At 39.7% G+C, this 14532-nt stretch overlaps 4 protein-coding genes across 8 annotated transcripts; 2 read left to right on the forward strand and 2 right to left on the reverse strand.

Annotated features, from left to right (window-relative positions):
* The first annotated feature begins 1203 nt into the window (after window positions 1-1203).
* On the forward strand, window positions 1204-7906 carry LOC103827605 (DExH-box ATP-dependent RNA helicase DExH5, mitochondrial). The gene is made up of 19 exons (XM_009103120.3): window positions 1204-2026; window positions 2233-2387; window positions 2486-2573; window positions 2669-2914; window positions 3008-3103; window positions 3202-3390; window positions 3498-3657; window positions 3742-3872; window positions 3970-4137; window positions 4212-4484; window positions 4727-4921; window positions 5226-5429; window positions 5571-5640; window positions 5721-5869; window positions 6014-6319; window positions 6399-6458; window positions 6545-6697; window positions 6799-6909; window positions 7027-7906. The coding sequence occupies exons 1-19, from the start codon at window positions 1835-1837 to the stop codon at window positions 7486-7488; spliced, it is 3408 nt and encodes a 1135-aa protein (XP_009101368.1). The 5' UTR covers window positions 1204-1834; the 3' UTR covers window positions 7489-7906.
* On the reverse strand, window positions 7896-11056 carry LOC103827604 (origin of replication complex subunit 4). The gene is made up of 16 exons (XM_009103119.3): window positions 10718-11056; window positions 10537-10627; window positions 10393-10449; window positions 10254-10301; window positions 9990-10040; window positions 9856-9899; window positions 9712-9775; window positions 9476-9562; window positions 9290-9381; window positions 9127-9208; window positions 8929-9014; window positions 8730-8839; window positions 8547-8639; window positions 8398-8462; window positions 8184-8327; window positions 7896-8103 (listed from the first exon to the last, which is right to left on the reverse strand). Exons 1-16 carry the CDS (start codon window positions 10825-10827, stop codon window positions 8074-8076), a joined length of 1254 nt encoding a protein of 417 aa, XP_009101367.1. The 5' UTR covers window positions 10828-11056; the 3' UTR covers window positions 7896-8073.
* A 37-nt stretch (window positions 11057-11093) lies between these two features.
* On the forward strand, window positions 11094-12709 carry LOC103827606 (sec-independent protein translocase protein TATC, chloroplastic). Of its 2 annotated transcripts, none has more exons than XM_018660003.2 (4): window positions 11094-11467; window positions 11574-11851; window positions 11941-12231; window positions 12321-12709. In XM_018660003.2, exons 1-4 carry the CDS (start codon window positions 11215-11217, stop codon window positions 12528-12530), a joined length of 1032 nt encoding a protein of 343 aa, XP_018515519.1. In that variant the 5' UTR covers window positions 11094-11214; the 3' UTR covers window positions 12531-12709. The 2 variants fall into 2 exon arrangements, with proteins under 2 accessions (XP_018515519.1, XP_009101369.1); XM_009103121.3 differs by having other exon boundaries at window positions 11095-11467; window positions 11565-11851.
* Window positions 12710-12835: 126 nt separating this feature from the next.
* Window positions 12836-14372, reverse strand: LOC103827607 (sarcoplasmic reticulum histidine-rich calcium-binding protein). 4 transcript variants are annotated; one of them, XM_009103122.2, is made up of 3 exons: window positions 14210-14372; window positions 14081-14140; window positions 12836-13799 (listed from the first exon to the last, which is right to left on the reverse strand). In XM_009103122.2, exon 3 carries the CDS (start codon window positions 13738-13740, stop codon window positions 13048-13050), a length of 693 nt encoding a protein of 230 aa, XP_009101370.1. In that variant the 5' UTR covers window positions 13741-13799; window positions 14081-14140; window positions 14210-14372; the 3' UTR covers window positions 12836-13047. The 4 variants fall into 4 exon arrangements, with proteins under 4 accessions (XP_009101370.1, XP_009101372.1, XP_009101373.1 ...); XM_009103124.2 differs by having other exon boundaries at window positions 12836-13765; window positions 14210-14370; XM_009103125.2 differs by lacking the exon at window positions 14081-14140 and having other exon boundaries at window positions 12836-13765; window positions 14210-14336.
* Window positions 14373-14532: the final 160 nt, after the last annotated feature.

The following is a 14532-nucleotide window of genomic DNA, read 5'->3' on the forward strand; positions in this document are numbered from 1 at the left end:
TAATGCGGTCAGGCCATTCAGAGAGAAAGGAACTGTACGCATGTTTTTTAATTAGCTAATTTCAATTTTGTCTTTATTATATGAAAAAATCTAAGTTCATACCCTGATTAAGACTGACGTTAATGTTATGTCATAGATAAATCTAAGTTTATATCTTCACCTTATTTTTAAGATTGGCATTATGTTAACCTTTTTTCCACAAACCATCGGCAAAAATAATAATAATGACGTTATTAAGAGTTGCGATTACATAAGAGAGACGTAAGCACATCAATTATGTATCGTTAAGGATTAGTTGAATTTTGAATGTTGTGTGTCCAAACGCGACAAATCACACAACAAATGTTATGCCATAGATAAAACAGTGAGAAAAATTTGTTAACAAAATTTGTAAAAAGCAAAAACACTAATGTTCAAAATATGTTGCCACTTTCTCATCTTTCGTAACGTTCATGGGAACTTGCAATCTTCTTAGCTTGTTCACCTCTTTTACATATTCCTGACATGTTACAAGTAACACCAATATTTGGACGTATGTATATCCATCAGGACCATCACCATCAATCATCATGCGTGCTTTTCTAACATAATGAAGAATACAGCGTGAGAAATTACAGATTTACAGGCAACGTGCCAAGTCGTCATGGGCTTATCTTGAAACATGCAGCTTTAACAACAACCGAGCACATTGTTATTTGGCCCAATAACTAATCACCCGCTGTCCCCCATTTTACGATTTATTTGTGCACTTCTTCCTAGCCCAGCTACTAAGAAAAGGGAGTATCCGACCATTCTACTCTCTTTCACACTAAATTAAACTCTCTTATCCGAACCGAACCATTTTTTTTTAGATTTTTGCTGATGTTTTGAAAACCGGACCGGATATTGATTCAGCATTGTAGTTCGATTTTTAACCGGGGTTTTAAGTATAATTTAATTTAGATTAAGTAACTATATATGTATAATTATAAAACTATTTTTATAAAATTTATATCTTTATTAGAATCTAAAAATGATATGAAAATAAAATGAAAACTTGAAAAATGATATTAAATATAATGGAAAATAATTTATTTAGATAGATATTTAAAAAATAATATGAGTTTCTTATGAATTTTTTTTTTTAAATTTGCAGTGTTTTATATATTTTTAACTTGAATTTGAGAAAACCATGTTTTAATTTCGAACCGGATCACCAGTTTTAGCGAGTTTCATCAATTTTTCACTGGGTTTACCGGTTTAATTCAAATCCGATTTTAATACAATTTGAAATTTGTTAGAAGGTCGAGTCATAGTCCGACCAGATGATCCGGTTTTCAAAACAATGATTTTAGCTTCAGTTTAGGTATAAGTTTGACTCAAGTTGACATATTTTAGAAATCCGGTTATTGGTTATTGATCAAACAATTGGTTTAGTTTAACAAAACCATATCAATCCTAATTATATTTTTAATCAAACTAACCAAACGTTAAACCAAATAAACTAAAGTAACCAAAATAGCTTGAATTTTAACCAAAAATAAAACTGAAAACTTGAGTTAGTTTTGGAAGATTTTCACTGGGCCGGACCTGGTTACACCTGCTGATTTGTTTAAATTTGGTCCAAACAAACATAAAGAGAGCGTAATAAGGAAACTTGAAATCATCCTAAATCAATCTTATCTTTCCCTCTGGGATTTGACTTGCTAAAAATATAGGGAGTTGAGAGGGGTATTTTGGTAAAGTTGATTAGTTATTGCCACGTCGAGTCCAGTAAGTAAAGTCTAATCCTTTCGCCGGAGATCTCTCGCATAAAAGAAGAACACGGCTTTGCTCCTTTGCTTTGGTTTCTCCGATGAAGGATCGTCTTCCTCCTCCTTCCCTCTACGTTCCGCCTCACCAGCGACTTCGCTCCACCCCTCCAGCTTACGCCTTTCATCCTCTTCCTCTCCCCCACACGCAATCTCAAAAGCCACCGCTCTTGCCCACTCGCTTTGTCTCGGCCTACGATGACAGCGTTTCCGAGGTTGCTTCACTCCCTGAGCCGGTAACTTCTCTCTTTCTCATCTTCTCTTGCAACGGGTTGACCTCAAAATTCGTTTTTTTTAAGGAGCAATTGAGCTTATTGAGGCTCCTTCAATGGCGAATTACTTAGTTTTTGAGTTACATGTTCTTGAAATCCAGTTTGAGTTAAAGACCTCTTGCAAGTTGCTTCCTTTAATTACTCACCGAGTCAGAGATACGCGTTTGCAGGTTGCATTTCATTGTGCCAACTTGGATGAATGGAGAAGGAACTTGTCTATGCTTTTGCGCGATCCTGTAAAGCAAGAAGTTATTTCCAGGGAGAAGAAAGATCGAAGGGATTTTGATAAACTTGCTGCACTCGCTACAAGTCTTGGATTGTATAGGTAAGCCATCCATATTGTCAATCAGTCACACTCTATGCTTGGTTTAGGTTCTAGCCGGTGGTTGTTTCTCACAAGAGAGTCTATTTTATTTTGTGCAGTCAAGCATATGCTAAGGTTGTTGTGTTCAGTAAGATCCCACTCCCCAACTATAGGTTTGATCTTGATGACAAGAGACCTCTGAGAGAGGTAATATCTACTCTCCTCTTGACTCATCGTCTCTTGGAATTATACAATAGGCTTATATGGTTTCTTAGAAAAGTACAAAAATACAAATTTGATAGGTGAGTGTGCATACGGACCTTGTAAAAAGAGTTGATGCTTATTTCAAAGACCACCTCAGTAAAAAATCAAAGAGGACGAATGGTATCCCTGCGAATTCCTTCTCAAGAACTAGTAGCACAAGCAGTATGTTTACCGATGAAGGGCTTCTTGAGCAACCTGAGCTCCCGGCTGCTAGCAAGACGGCGCTGGACAAAATTCTTTGGCAAAGGAGTTTGCAGCTGCGTGAACGACAAGACTATTGGGAGGTTAGGCAATGTCACCTATCTATTTATGTTAGGTCCTTCATTCCCTCCTATTCATTTTCGTTGTGTCGTTTTAAATTTTCTTTCATTGATTAGAAATCGGTAGAAGGTCAAAGAATGCTGGAATGTCGCAGATGTCTCCCTGCATATAAGCAGAGGGATGTGGTATTGTCAGCGATATCACAAAACCAGGTATGCAAAGCAGACAATCGAAAATTGAAATATCAACTTGACAGTCTTGTTGGTTTTGTATTTGTTTCGATAACTTACATCATTTTTCGGTATGTCAGGTCATTGTTGTCTCTGGAGAAACAGGTTGTGGCAAGACCACACAAATTCCACAGTTTATATTAGAATCGGAGATTGAAGCAAACCGTGGAGCTTTATGCAGTATCATATGTACTCAACCAAGAAAAATATCTGCTATGTCTGTTTCGGAGAGGGTTGCTTGCGAAAGAGGAGAGCCGTTGGGTGAATCCGTGAGTTTTCCTACTTCTAGTTGCCTCGGAGCCTTATACTTGGGATTTCTCACTCTATGAACTGATTAAGTTCTCTTTCTTGTTTTCTTCCCCGTAATTTTGTGAAGGTTGGATATAAAGTTCGATTGGAAGGTGTTAGAGGAAGAGATACGCGGCTACTGTTTTGCACCACAGGCATTTTGTTGAGAAGGTTGTTGGTAGATCGAAGTTTAAGAGGAGTTACTCATGTTATTGTGGATGAAATTCATGAGCGTGGAATGAATGAAGGTGTATACTTGTCTTGTCATGGAACACCTCGTTTCTGAGCTTAGCTGGAATGCGATTTCTAACTATTTTATTTTTGTGTTTTAGATTTCTTGCTTATCATTCTTAAAGATCTCCTACCTCGTCGCCCAGAGCTTAAGCTGATTCTGATGAGTGCAACTTTAGATGCTGAGCTTTTCTCGTCATACTTTGGTGGGGCAGGTGTAATTCACATTCCAGTAAGTAGGAAATGACTATTTGATCTTTATGGGATGATTAGCGGCTTTAGCCCCAGTGATCTAATATATTTTACTTTTATTTTCTTCCTCACTATAGGGCTTTACGTATCCAGTTGGTAGTTATTTCTTAGAGGATATTCTGGAGATGTCCAGGTACAGATTGACTCCGTACAATCAAATTGATGATTATGGTCAAGAAAGATTGTGGAAGATGAACAAACAGATCCCAAGAAAAAGGAAGAGCCAAATTGCGTCTGTTGTGGAGGTATTAGAAATAGAATATCGGTCTACTTTTGTTTTGTTGTACGTTTTTGGTCCTCATTTATTTTTTGTAAACAGGATGCACTGAGAGCGGCTGATTTCAAGGAGTTTAGCCCTGAGACTCGAGAGTCTTTATCTTGTTGGAATCCTGATTGCATTGGTTTTAATCTTATAGAATCTCTCCTTCGCCATATATGTGAGAATGAGAGGCCTGGTGGTATTTTAGTTTTTATGACTGGATGGGATGATATTAGCTCTCTGAAAGATAAACTTCAGATTCATCCAATCTTTAGCGATCCAAACCGGGTTATGTTGCTTGCTTGCCATGGTTCTATGGCTAGCTTTGAGCAGGTGATTATAACTTTTTCTTCTGATGACTACTTGCATCTTATGCTAGTATTAGTAGAATATCACTATTGTAGTTGATCCGTGTTAATTGTAGTCTGCATTGTATAATGATTGTTTGAAAAAGAAACTCAAGTTCATCCTTTGCAGAGCTGTTATCATATTCTCTTCCCTTTGCAACCGGAACGTTTGTACGGGTGAAATCATACTTATCAGTTACTGTTTACTTTATTTTGGAATTGATGCAGAGGTTAATATTTGAAGAACCTGCAAGTGGAGTGAGAAAGATAGTTCTGGCCACTAATATCGCTGAAACGAGCATCACGATCAATGATGTTGCTTTTGTTATCGACTGTGGAAAGGCAAAAGAGACCTCCTACGATGCATTAAATAACACCCCCTGTTTGCTTCCTTCTTGGATTTCCAAGGTTTCAGCTCAGCAGGTATTACTAGTTGTTCAGACTTGATGGCTTTCGAGGATCAAATAATATAGTTCATAGTTCGTAAGACTGCAAAGCCATTTCCCCATTTATTCATAATAGGTCATGGATTAGTAGTACGGTTTACGTAGACGTAGATATACCACTTACTAGATTTTATTTGTTTGTGTTATGGGCAGTTACATTTCATATACGCTTTGATTATTATAATTTAAGTATAACTATCCATTACCAACCTTCTTAATTCTTTGAGCTTGCATTTAGTGGTCTTTTAGTGTTGATTTTCATGCTCTGTTTGTGATTGCAGAGAAGAGGAAGAGCTGGTCGTGTTCAACCTGGCCAATGTTACCATCTGTACCCAAAGTGCGTATATGATGCTTTTTCAGAATATCAGTTGCCTGAAATTTTGAGAACGCCTTTGCAGTCACTGTGTCTACAAATCAAAAGCTTAAATTTCGGAACCATATCTGAGTTCTTATCAAGGGCACTGCAATCTCCAGAACTATTGGCGGTATGGTTCGAATTTCTTATTTAGAACTTTACTCATGCTAAGGTGTTTGTTTTAAACCAACCTTATAGCAATCCATGAAATAGTAGTATCTTCAGTATGATTTCTTTTGCTTCATGTATGGTATTTCAAATTTGCCCGCAGGTTCAAAAGGCCATTGAATATCTTAAGACAATAGGGGCATTGGATGAGAATGAACAGCTCACAGCTCTAGGTAAGAAGTAAAATGCTTTCATCTAGCACTTTTGAGTAGCAGGACTAAAGTTTATCTCATGTGGCTGAAATTTGTTGCAGGTCGTTATTTGGCGAAGCTTCCCATGGAGCCAAAGCTTGGAAAAATGCTCATACTAGGAGCTATTCTAGGTTGCCTTGATCCCATATTGACTGTTGCGGCTGGCCTGAGTGTGAGAGATCCTTTCTTGACACCTCTGGACAAGAAGGATGTAAGTCATCCCACCATGTATAAAACTAAATGCAGCTCAACTACGTATATCTAGCACTCTATACCCATTTATTGGTCTCTTGTTTTACCCAAACTCAAAGACATCCCGTCTTGAAATATGATGTTTTGCTTTTAACTCTCACAGCTCGCAGAAGCCGCCAAATCCCAGTTTTCACGTGATCACAGTGATCATCTTGCACTTGTTCGGGCATATGAAGGGTATAAAAGAGCTGAGGAAGAGGCTGGGGTTTATGATTACTGCTGGAAAAACTTTCTCTCAATACAGTCGATGAGAGCTGTTGATTCTCTCCGAAAAGAGTTCTTCTCATTACTCAAGGATACCGGATTAATAGATGGAACTCCAGCGACCTGCAAGTCAGGAGGGAATGACGAGAATCTTACCCGAGCTGTTATTTGCTATGGATTGTATCCAGGAATCTGCTCGGTTGTGGTTAGTACTTCTCCTGTCCTGCTCTCTCTTCTATTCAGCTGTGTGTATTATTGAGCATTTGTTTATATGAATCATGCAGCATAATGAGAGAGCATTTTCCTTGAAGACTATGGAGGATGGCCAAGTTCTTCTTTATTCGGTATGCTTCCATCCAGAAAAAAATTAAAGAGAGTATTACGAAACACTACTGTTCGTTGAAAATTTATTACATTTCTTTTTCTATAGAATTCTGTAAATGCTCGGGAAACAAAAATACCATATCCGTGGTTGGTTTTCAACGAGAAGATAAAAGTGAACTCTATATTCGTGAGGGATTCAACAGCTGTGTCTGACTCTGTGCTTATCCTCTTTGGCGGTAGCGTTTCCAAAGGAGATTTTGTGAGCTTCTCTGCCTATCGTTTTTTTGCGTGTGCTTCTGTTACTTTGTTGACAGACAGGACTGACATAAAATTTTATCGCCAACCTCTTGTTTTTGGTAGGATGGCCACCTCAAAATGTTGGGAGGATACTTGGATTTTTTCATGAAACCTGCTGTTGCAGAGATGTACCAGACCTTGAAGAAAGAGCTTGACGAGCTGATACAGAGCAAAGTGAGTTCCATAATATCTCAAAACTAGTCAGCTCTGTTTGTGTATTTCAACTGTGTTTACAGATCTGGTCAGTGAAAAAACATCTGAATTATGAATATTTTTTCAATAACTTTTCAGTTACTTAATCCTAAAATGGATATTCAAGCACACCGTGACCTCTTATTGGCTGTAAGGTTATTGGTCTCTGAGGATAGATGTGATGGGAGCTTTGTGTTTGGTCGCCAAGCACTTAAGCCTTTAGGAACGTCGGCGGTGTCAACACAACCGACATTGGTTTCAAGGACCGAAAGTGGGCCGGGGGGTGACAATTCCAAGAGTCAGCTCCAAACAATGCTCACAAGGGCTGGTCATGCAGCACCGATGTATAAGACAAAGCAGTTGAAGAACAGCAAGTTCCAATCCACAGTAGAGTTTAACGGGACGCAAATAATGGGACAACCTTGCAGCAACAAGAAGACTGCTGAGAAGGATGCTGCAGCTGAAGCTATACGATGGCTGATGGGTGGGGCTAAGGAAAGCCATGAGCACGTGAATCATATGTCAAACCTGCTGAAGAGAAGCAAGAAGGTTCACCTCTGATTGCCTTTTGCTGAGTTCAATCACCTAGAAGACAACAAGAAGGCGGCGATTTTATGGAGTCCAAATATTTCCTGGGCTAACCTGAAAGTAAAAGTGGGAAGAAAAAGGATTATCTCGGAGCATTTGTGAGGCATGCGACCAGATGGGGTTGAAGGGTGGGGCTGGAGAGTAAACTCCGTGGTGCAAGCACACACACATATAAGAGATTTGATCTGGATGTGGTGAATTAATGTGAGCATTGAGATGCCTCTGTTGACTGTTGCAATTTTTAGCATATGGTGTAATTCTAAGATCGGGTGGAGACTTTATAAGATGAGGTTGAGTGTTGTAGATGAAGTTGCCCACTTGTAAATCTTGTAGGTTGTAAGAAGACCGCTGTTTGTAATCGGATATTGAGCAAGTGAGTCTTAAGTTGACATACTCTCTCCATCTAGACATAGATGTAACTGACAGGTGGAGAAAACGCACAGCATAGCAAAACTGAAGACTGGTTCTAAACAGAGTAGCTTCACCATGAATAAACATACACATACATGGTCATTAAAGAACTGTCTTATTTCTAAGGGACAGTAAAACACAGAGAGATCAATGGTCCAATAACTTGAGAAGAATGGCCTGTTGCAGCAGAAAAAGAAAAAGAAATCACCAAGTGAAGTCAGCTGACAAAAATAAAAGCTAGGAAAATGGAGACTTACGGGGCAACAGGCATGAGATCTCATTCCTTGATGAAGCTCAGAGGCCGATATTAAAAGCTTCATGGAACGGTACTCACCTGCCTGAGACTGTCCTCTATTCTCTGCGTAGCATATAACTTCTCGCTCTCTCAGGTGCTCAAATGCCTGTCACGCCAGCAATTTAGATACACCACCATATTCAAACCGTGACATTTCATAAGAGCTATACACTTACACGTAGGCAGACATTTTGTGCGTAGAAGTCTGAGGTCTGAAAAGAATCGTGTATCGTCTTATACTCTGAAAAACACATAGAATCCCAATTTATTTCCATTGTGGCGCAGCCCTCATTATTTCTTAAACCAAATTTAATTAACAGGTTACCTTTCATCACACTGATGAAGTTGTATGAGCTTTGCTCTTTCACTTCTAACCTCCTCATGCATACTAAAAGATAAAGCTCCAGTATGGAACAATCTGCTCAACAAACATAGTAGTGCAATTGATTAAACTATCTCCCCGAAGAAAATGTATAAGCAAAAAACTTTTATGGTTGGCTTATTATACCTCTGACGGCTTCCAATTTTGGTTGCCTTTGCATACTTGAAAGTGCTGTTTTGAAGTTCTCAAGAGAGAGGAGGCCAGATTCCAAATTCATTGAAGAAACAGCGCGGAATCTAACATCAAGAGAGAGAGCCTCAACACAGAGAAAACTGACATTTATTTAAACAAGAAAGTAGCTCACTCTTGGAAATGAAGAACTTACATAAACTTCAGCAAACTGTTGACAGTAGAATTGGCATTTAAAAACGTCTTCAGCATGTCTTTGAATCTCGTATCTGATGTTATATTCTGCACATTACGCATTCGAAAGAAAAAAAAATTCAATTGGAAACTAGCAGTTTTTCAGAACGAGAATTGACATATGCATGGCATAGTACTGATGGGGCGTGAGTATTAGAACCTTAATCTTTTCATTGAACTGAGAAACATATCCACTGGGGAAGCTAGAGTCTGCTGGTAGAGAAAGCAGGTGTTCCAATAAACTGGAAAGATAATCCTATTAGTAAAACAAGTTCATCGGACAAACGTTTTCTGCATATTACAGAAAAGAAGCTGTTCATTACCTGTCAATTTCTTCCCTAGATGGAGGAAGAAACAAAATTTTCCTGTGTGAAAAGCGAGATCTCACCCTTTTCTCAAGGAGTTGGTCAGCGTCCTGTGGTGAGAGATTGCATATTAAAAGATTTTGAACCAGAGTTCTATAAAACATTTAACAAGAAATAATCTTAAAACACAAAGCATGATCATACCAGTCGAGAACTAATACCGACGACAACAGCTTGGGATGTTACAGATTGCATCGCATCCAGCAAACTGTACAGCAACCGTTGCTTTCCCTATATATAACCAAAATACAATAAGTGAGTGGACAGAAAATCACCAACGTCCAATTCCTTAACTCGTCTAAGGTTCTGTTCTACCTATCAACCTTAGGATGGTCTCTAGCTAAAATGTTATTTTGTCATAGGTAAAACGAGTTACTTGCCTGTGCAAACATGTCGAATTCATCAAGCACAAAAATGATTGTCTTATGTGCTAGTCCACATTCCCTGAAAAAAATCTCAATCAGTTCGTCTAGGTTGAATATCAACACAGCAAAAATACTTTCTGTCAAGGTAACTGTACTCACCTTAGCATGGCTATTATGAATTGCGAATTCTCATCGAATGATGCCTGGAAAAAAAAAAGAATCAATCCAATTGCGACATTAGTTAAACAACAAGAAGATTATAATGAACTTCTGGTGAAAAGAATGGCAAATACCATTTTGGAGAAGAGCAGGTGGTGTTCCATACACAACTGTCTAGCAATTTCCTGAAATAATCAATGTAAGCCAGTGAATATCACCCATATACTTAGTGTACGTCGTCAATCCACCCTGAACTAAAACTATAAGGACACCTCCTTGAATGTGATGAACATAGCAACGATAAACATCATTACGTCAACCCCAGAGTGAATATTGAAACCCATTGATATAAATTTAACTAAGAGAATGAGATCGCTAGCTCTCTCAAGCTACCAGACCTTAAATGCACAATTATCCTCACTATGTAAGAGTCCATTCAATCTGATCTGCATCAACAACAGAAGGTGATAGTTATTACAAGATGAATATATGATAGTTCCCCAATGTAGATGTCTTGTACAGAAAAATCACACATACTAGTGTTACTGAATCTGGATACTCTTCCATTAAATCGCCAACAACAAGATCCAACACCTGAAAATCATTAAAAAAAAACGAAAATCAAACGCTACGAAAGGAGAGGGAGAGAGTATAAAGAAACAAAGGTTGGATGATCAATACAGCAGCTTTTCCAGAGCCACGAGGGCCCAGAAGCAAGATTGAATTGTTGCATCCTTCCGTGACAGAGGTCGACACAATGAACTTCAGCTTGCTATCATAAAAGAGACGATTTTTATTTTAGGGTTCATCAAAATGAGTCTAATTTACGGCATTTTCAGACAGAAGACAAAGCAATTAAAACCTGTAGTTGCTGTCTGAAGAAGCAGAAAGCGGTCTGAAGACGAAAGTAGGATCGCAGAGTCGCCCGCGAATCAGATTTAGGGCTTTCTCCGCCGGATTCTCTTTTCCCATCGGTAAAATTTGGCGGGAAAATGACTTCAGCCCTCGGTCCTCAGTGAACCATCGTAACCAGTGATTTAACTGAGGTTTATGGGCCGTAATGGGCTTTTTCTCTCTAAACGTCGTTTCTGTATATATGGGCCTTTACTTTCATGAAACGGTGTCGTTTTAAATTTACTGGCGATGGGCTTTTGCTCTCTAAACGTCGTTTCTAGATATATGGGCCTTTGCTTTCATGAAACGATGTCGTTTTAAATTTACACGAGACGATGTAAAACTCTCTGAGAGCCAGTCGTTCTCTCTGAGGCGGGAGGCTCTTGCAAGCAAGCAAGCAAGCAAGCAAGCAAGCAAGCAAACGAGAGGGATTGCTTGTAGAATTGGAGAAGACATAGAGAAGCTATGGGCAGCACAAGCACGAGCTCTGCTGCTCTAATCCACCATTTCCGGCTCACCAATCTCAGTTTCGATTCGCCTAGAAAGCCTCCCTACACTGTGAGTTTCTGCAATTCGTTGAAGAAAGGTGGACTCCGATACGGTGTGACGCGACGCTCTAGCAAATCCATACGCCCGGTGACTCGCTTATCAGCTCTGGGCGAAAATTCCGGCGATGAAACCACTCCCGGAGTTGGCTCTGCTTTAGAAGACAGACCAGGTATGTTAAACTCCGGTTTCTTGTTTGTGTCGTAGTGAAAGAGTTGTTTTTTTTGTATGTTTGTCTCGAAAGTTTACTCTTTTAATATATAAGTTTGCTTTGGAAGATGCGTCCTTTGAGCAAGAAGAGAAAGCAAGTTCGATCTATGAGTTTCTGTATCCTGCCAAAGATGAGCTTCCTGATGACAAAGAGATGACTATATTCGATCATCTTGAGGAGCTCCGGGAGAGAATATTCGTCTCGGTTTTGGCTGTGGGAGCTGCAATCGCGGGTTGCTTCGCCTACTCCAAAGATCTAATCGTGTTTCTTGAAGCTCCCGTCAAAACACAAGGTGTACGGTTTCTTCAGCTAGCTCCAGGCGAGTTTTTCTTCACAACTTTGAAGGTCAGAGCCCGCTTGGACTAGTAAGCTAAATGATCATATACTCAAAAGAGCAAAAAGATTACTTTTTTTTTATGTTTGTTGTGGTGCAGGTCTCGGGTTACTGTGGGCTTTTACTAGGGAGTCCAGTGATACTGTATGAGATTATAGCTTTTGTACTTCCTGGTTTGACACGAGCTGAGAGAAGGTTTCTGGGGCCAATTGTGTTTGGTTCCTCCTTGCTCTTCTATGCTGGACTTGCCTTCTCCTACTGGGTTTTAACCCCTGCTGCCTTGAATTTCTTTGTGAATTACGCAGAAGGGGTGGTTGAATCTCTCTGGTCTATCGACCAGTACTTTGAGTTTGTACTAGTGCTTATGTTCAGCACCGGCCTTTCTTTCCAGGTAATGTAGCAATGAGAATATAAATGTTCCAGGTGTGTTATAAAAGATATACATCTTCACTTGGAATCTGGCTTCTTGTTCGTTTACAGGTTCCGGTAATTCAGTTACTCCTGGGACAAGTAGGGGTGGTGTCGGGAGATCAAATGCTTTCAATATGGAAATATGTAGTGGTGGGTGCGGTGGTTGTAGCAGCTGTGGTCACGCCCTCGACGGACCCTGTCACTCAGATGCTCCTAGCTACACCGCTTCTGGGGCTCTACCTGGGTGGTGCATGGATGGTGAAGCTCACAGGTCGGTGAGGAACTTGGTTTGGTTGTTCAAAGACGAATAAAGTCTTGTCTCTTGTAGAGTATATTACCTTCCGTGTAAGAAAACCACAGTTTGGTTCTTAAAAGTGTTAATCTGAATCTTCATCTTCTTGGATGCAAATTTAGAAACCAGCAGAGGTATCTATGAAGTTTGTACTTGACATTATCAACCACAATCAATAAGAATCAAAACCCACAATTCTAATAACCGCAAGATCAAGATATGATGCAGAGAGGATTTGTCAATTTGATCGAGATGAACCAACCATTGCCATGGAGATATCTGAAACATGAACTGATGAAAAAACCATTTAGGATTGTTCTCAGGCCTTAATGATTCTTAGTTTTGACCGTTGTTAAATGAAAATAAAACAATGAAGAGAAGTGCCACAAGTACATGGTCACAAAAGTTCACAACATTAAGTGTGCTAATGGTTTGCACAACATGCAGTTCAAATGATTTGTGTGAAATTGAAACAAATGCACTTTCCAGTGCCCGTCCCCATCCTCACTTGTTTGCGTTGTGCTCTCTCTTCTCATCTGACAACATTCCATCAGTTTCGGATGCTGACTCTCTGTCATGTTTATGATGCCTTCCCCTTCGCATTGCTCCATCATCCTCACTTGAAGACTGTGCTGCCCATCGATGCCTTTTGTGTTGCCTTCTCTTTCTACTCTTTCCACCATCCTCAGAGTCACTGGACGAGGCTGAACCTCTGTTGTGCCTGTGATATTTCCCTCGACTCCTTCCTCCTTTCTCTTCCTCGCTATCGCTTGAAGTAACCACCTCGCCATGCCTGTGACGCTTTGCATGCTTTCTTCTGGCATCTTCGGCGTTGTCATCATCAGAAGCCTGCCTAGAGCTACGCGATTTGTGCCTCCGGTGGTGCCTTATCTTCGTCCTGTGCTCGTCCTCTGACCCGCTTTCGTACTCATCACTGCTACTTGAGGACCTTCTCTTATGCCTCCGGTGCTTACTGTGGCCTCTTCTCGACTTTCTTCTCACCTCAGGGCTACTATCACTTTCTGAGCTCGATTCAGAGGCATCCCTATGTCTTCGCTTCTTTGACTTCTTCTCCTTGGTTCCAGCAGCCTTGGCAGCCGCCTCCAGCTTCTGCTCCCATTTCAGAGGAGCTTCCTTCTTCTCAAGAATCTGTCGTTTCTTCTCCTCAACCATCTGCATGAACTTCTTGGAGTCCATTTGGATTCAAAAACCAGCTGAAAATCTGCATTTTGGTATGAATACAACCAAAAGTGCATCTCACAAAAGAGAAGAAGAAGAAACAATGTTAGCTCTTCCATCCATAAAAAAATAAAGAGTTCTTGAAAAGGAACAGAATCAAATCAAAGCACAGAGAACAACTACGAAGTTGATAAAACAGGTCAAACATTTTAGCAACTCATACAGAACGTATAAAAAAAGTAACAGTATCAGCAAAATTTCAGTTGTTGCTATTATGGTGTTACCAATCAACTTTAATAAACAAAAAAGATAATCTATAGAGTTTTGAAAGTAAAGCGATATGAACCAAACTTCTTACCTGATGCGAGTAAGAGATACAAGATTAGACCAAGAGAACAAGACGCAACCTATCGCAGATCTACAAGATAGGTGCTCGCTTAGGGTTTATATCTTGTTAAAGATCTGAAATCTGAGAGTAGGATCTTACCGTAAAGGAAAGGAACAGAGAGGAGGAGACAACCGCCTAGGGCTTCTTCGCTTTTAGTCTTGTCGGAATGGTCTTTTTCTACAGATCTGTCTTCAATTAATTATTATCCCGTCTTGTTGTTTTTTCCCAATATATATACAACTTTTTGTTGACGAGTGTTTCGTGCCGTTTGCGTATAAAGCTTATACACATCGTGCCGTTTTATTAATGGCCGAGGAACCTAACAAGTTATTTCGGATGGGCCTAATGTCCGCCTCTTTTGCATAATAACTCTACCAAAAACATTATCTATGTCAACATCAAACATCTAAAAAGTCAACTCC

This window comes from Brassica rapa, chromosome A06 (genome assembly GCF_000309985.2).
Source record: "Brassica rapa cultivar Chiifu-401-42 chromosome A06, CAAS_Brap_v3.01, whole genome shotgun sequence".
NCBI lineage: Eukaryota > Viridiplantae > Streptophyta > Magnoliopsida > Brassicales > Brassicaceae > Brassica > Brassica rapa.

Coding starts and splice junctions, on each gene's coding strand:
- LOC103827605 (XM_009103120.3), top strand. CDS start 1,835: ATGAAGGATCGTCTTCCTCCTCCTTCCCTCTACGTTCCGCCTCACCAG. Junction 3,658..3,741: donor TGAGCGTGGAATGAATGAAG/GTGTATACTTGT, acceptor TTTGTGTTTTAG/ATTTCTTGCTTATCATTCTT. Junction 5,641..5,720: donor TGAACAGCTCACAGCTCTAG/GTAAGAAGTAAA, acceptor AATTTGTTGCAG/GTCGTTATTTGGCGAAGCTT.
- LOC103827604 (XM_009103119.3), bottom strand. CDS start 10,827: ATGGGAAAAGAGAATCCGGCGGAGAAAGCCCTAAATCTGATTCGCGGG. Junction 10,450..10,536: donor GTGGCTCTGGAAAAGCTGCT/GTATTGATCATC, acceptor AATGATTTTCAG/GTGTTGGATCTTGTTGTTGG. Junction 9,776..9,855: donor TTCATAATAGCCATGCTAAG/GTGAGTACAGTT, acceptor GATTTTTTTCAG/GGAATGTGGACTAGCACATA.
- LOC103827606 (XM_009103121.3), top strand. CDS start 11,215: ATGGGCAGCACAAGCACGAGCTCTGCTGCTCTAATCCACCATTTCCGG. Junction 11,468..11,564: donor TGCTTTAGAAGACAGACCAG/GTATGTTAAACT, acceptor TATATAAGTTTG/CTTTGGAAGATGCGTCCTTT. Junction 12,232..12,320: donor GCACCGGCCTTTCTTTCCAG/GTAATGTAGCAA, acceptor GTTCGTTTACAG/GTTCCGGTAATTCAGTTACT.
- LOC103827607 (XM_009103122.2), bottom strand. CDS start 13,740: ATGGACTCCAAGAAGTTCATGCAGATGGTTGAGGAGAAGAAACGACAG.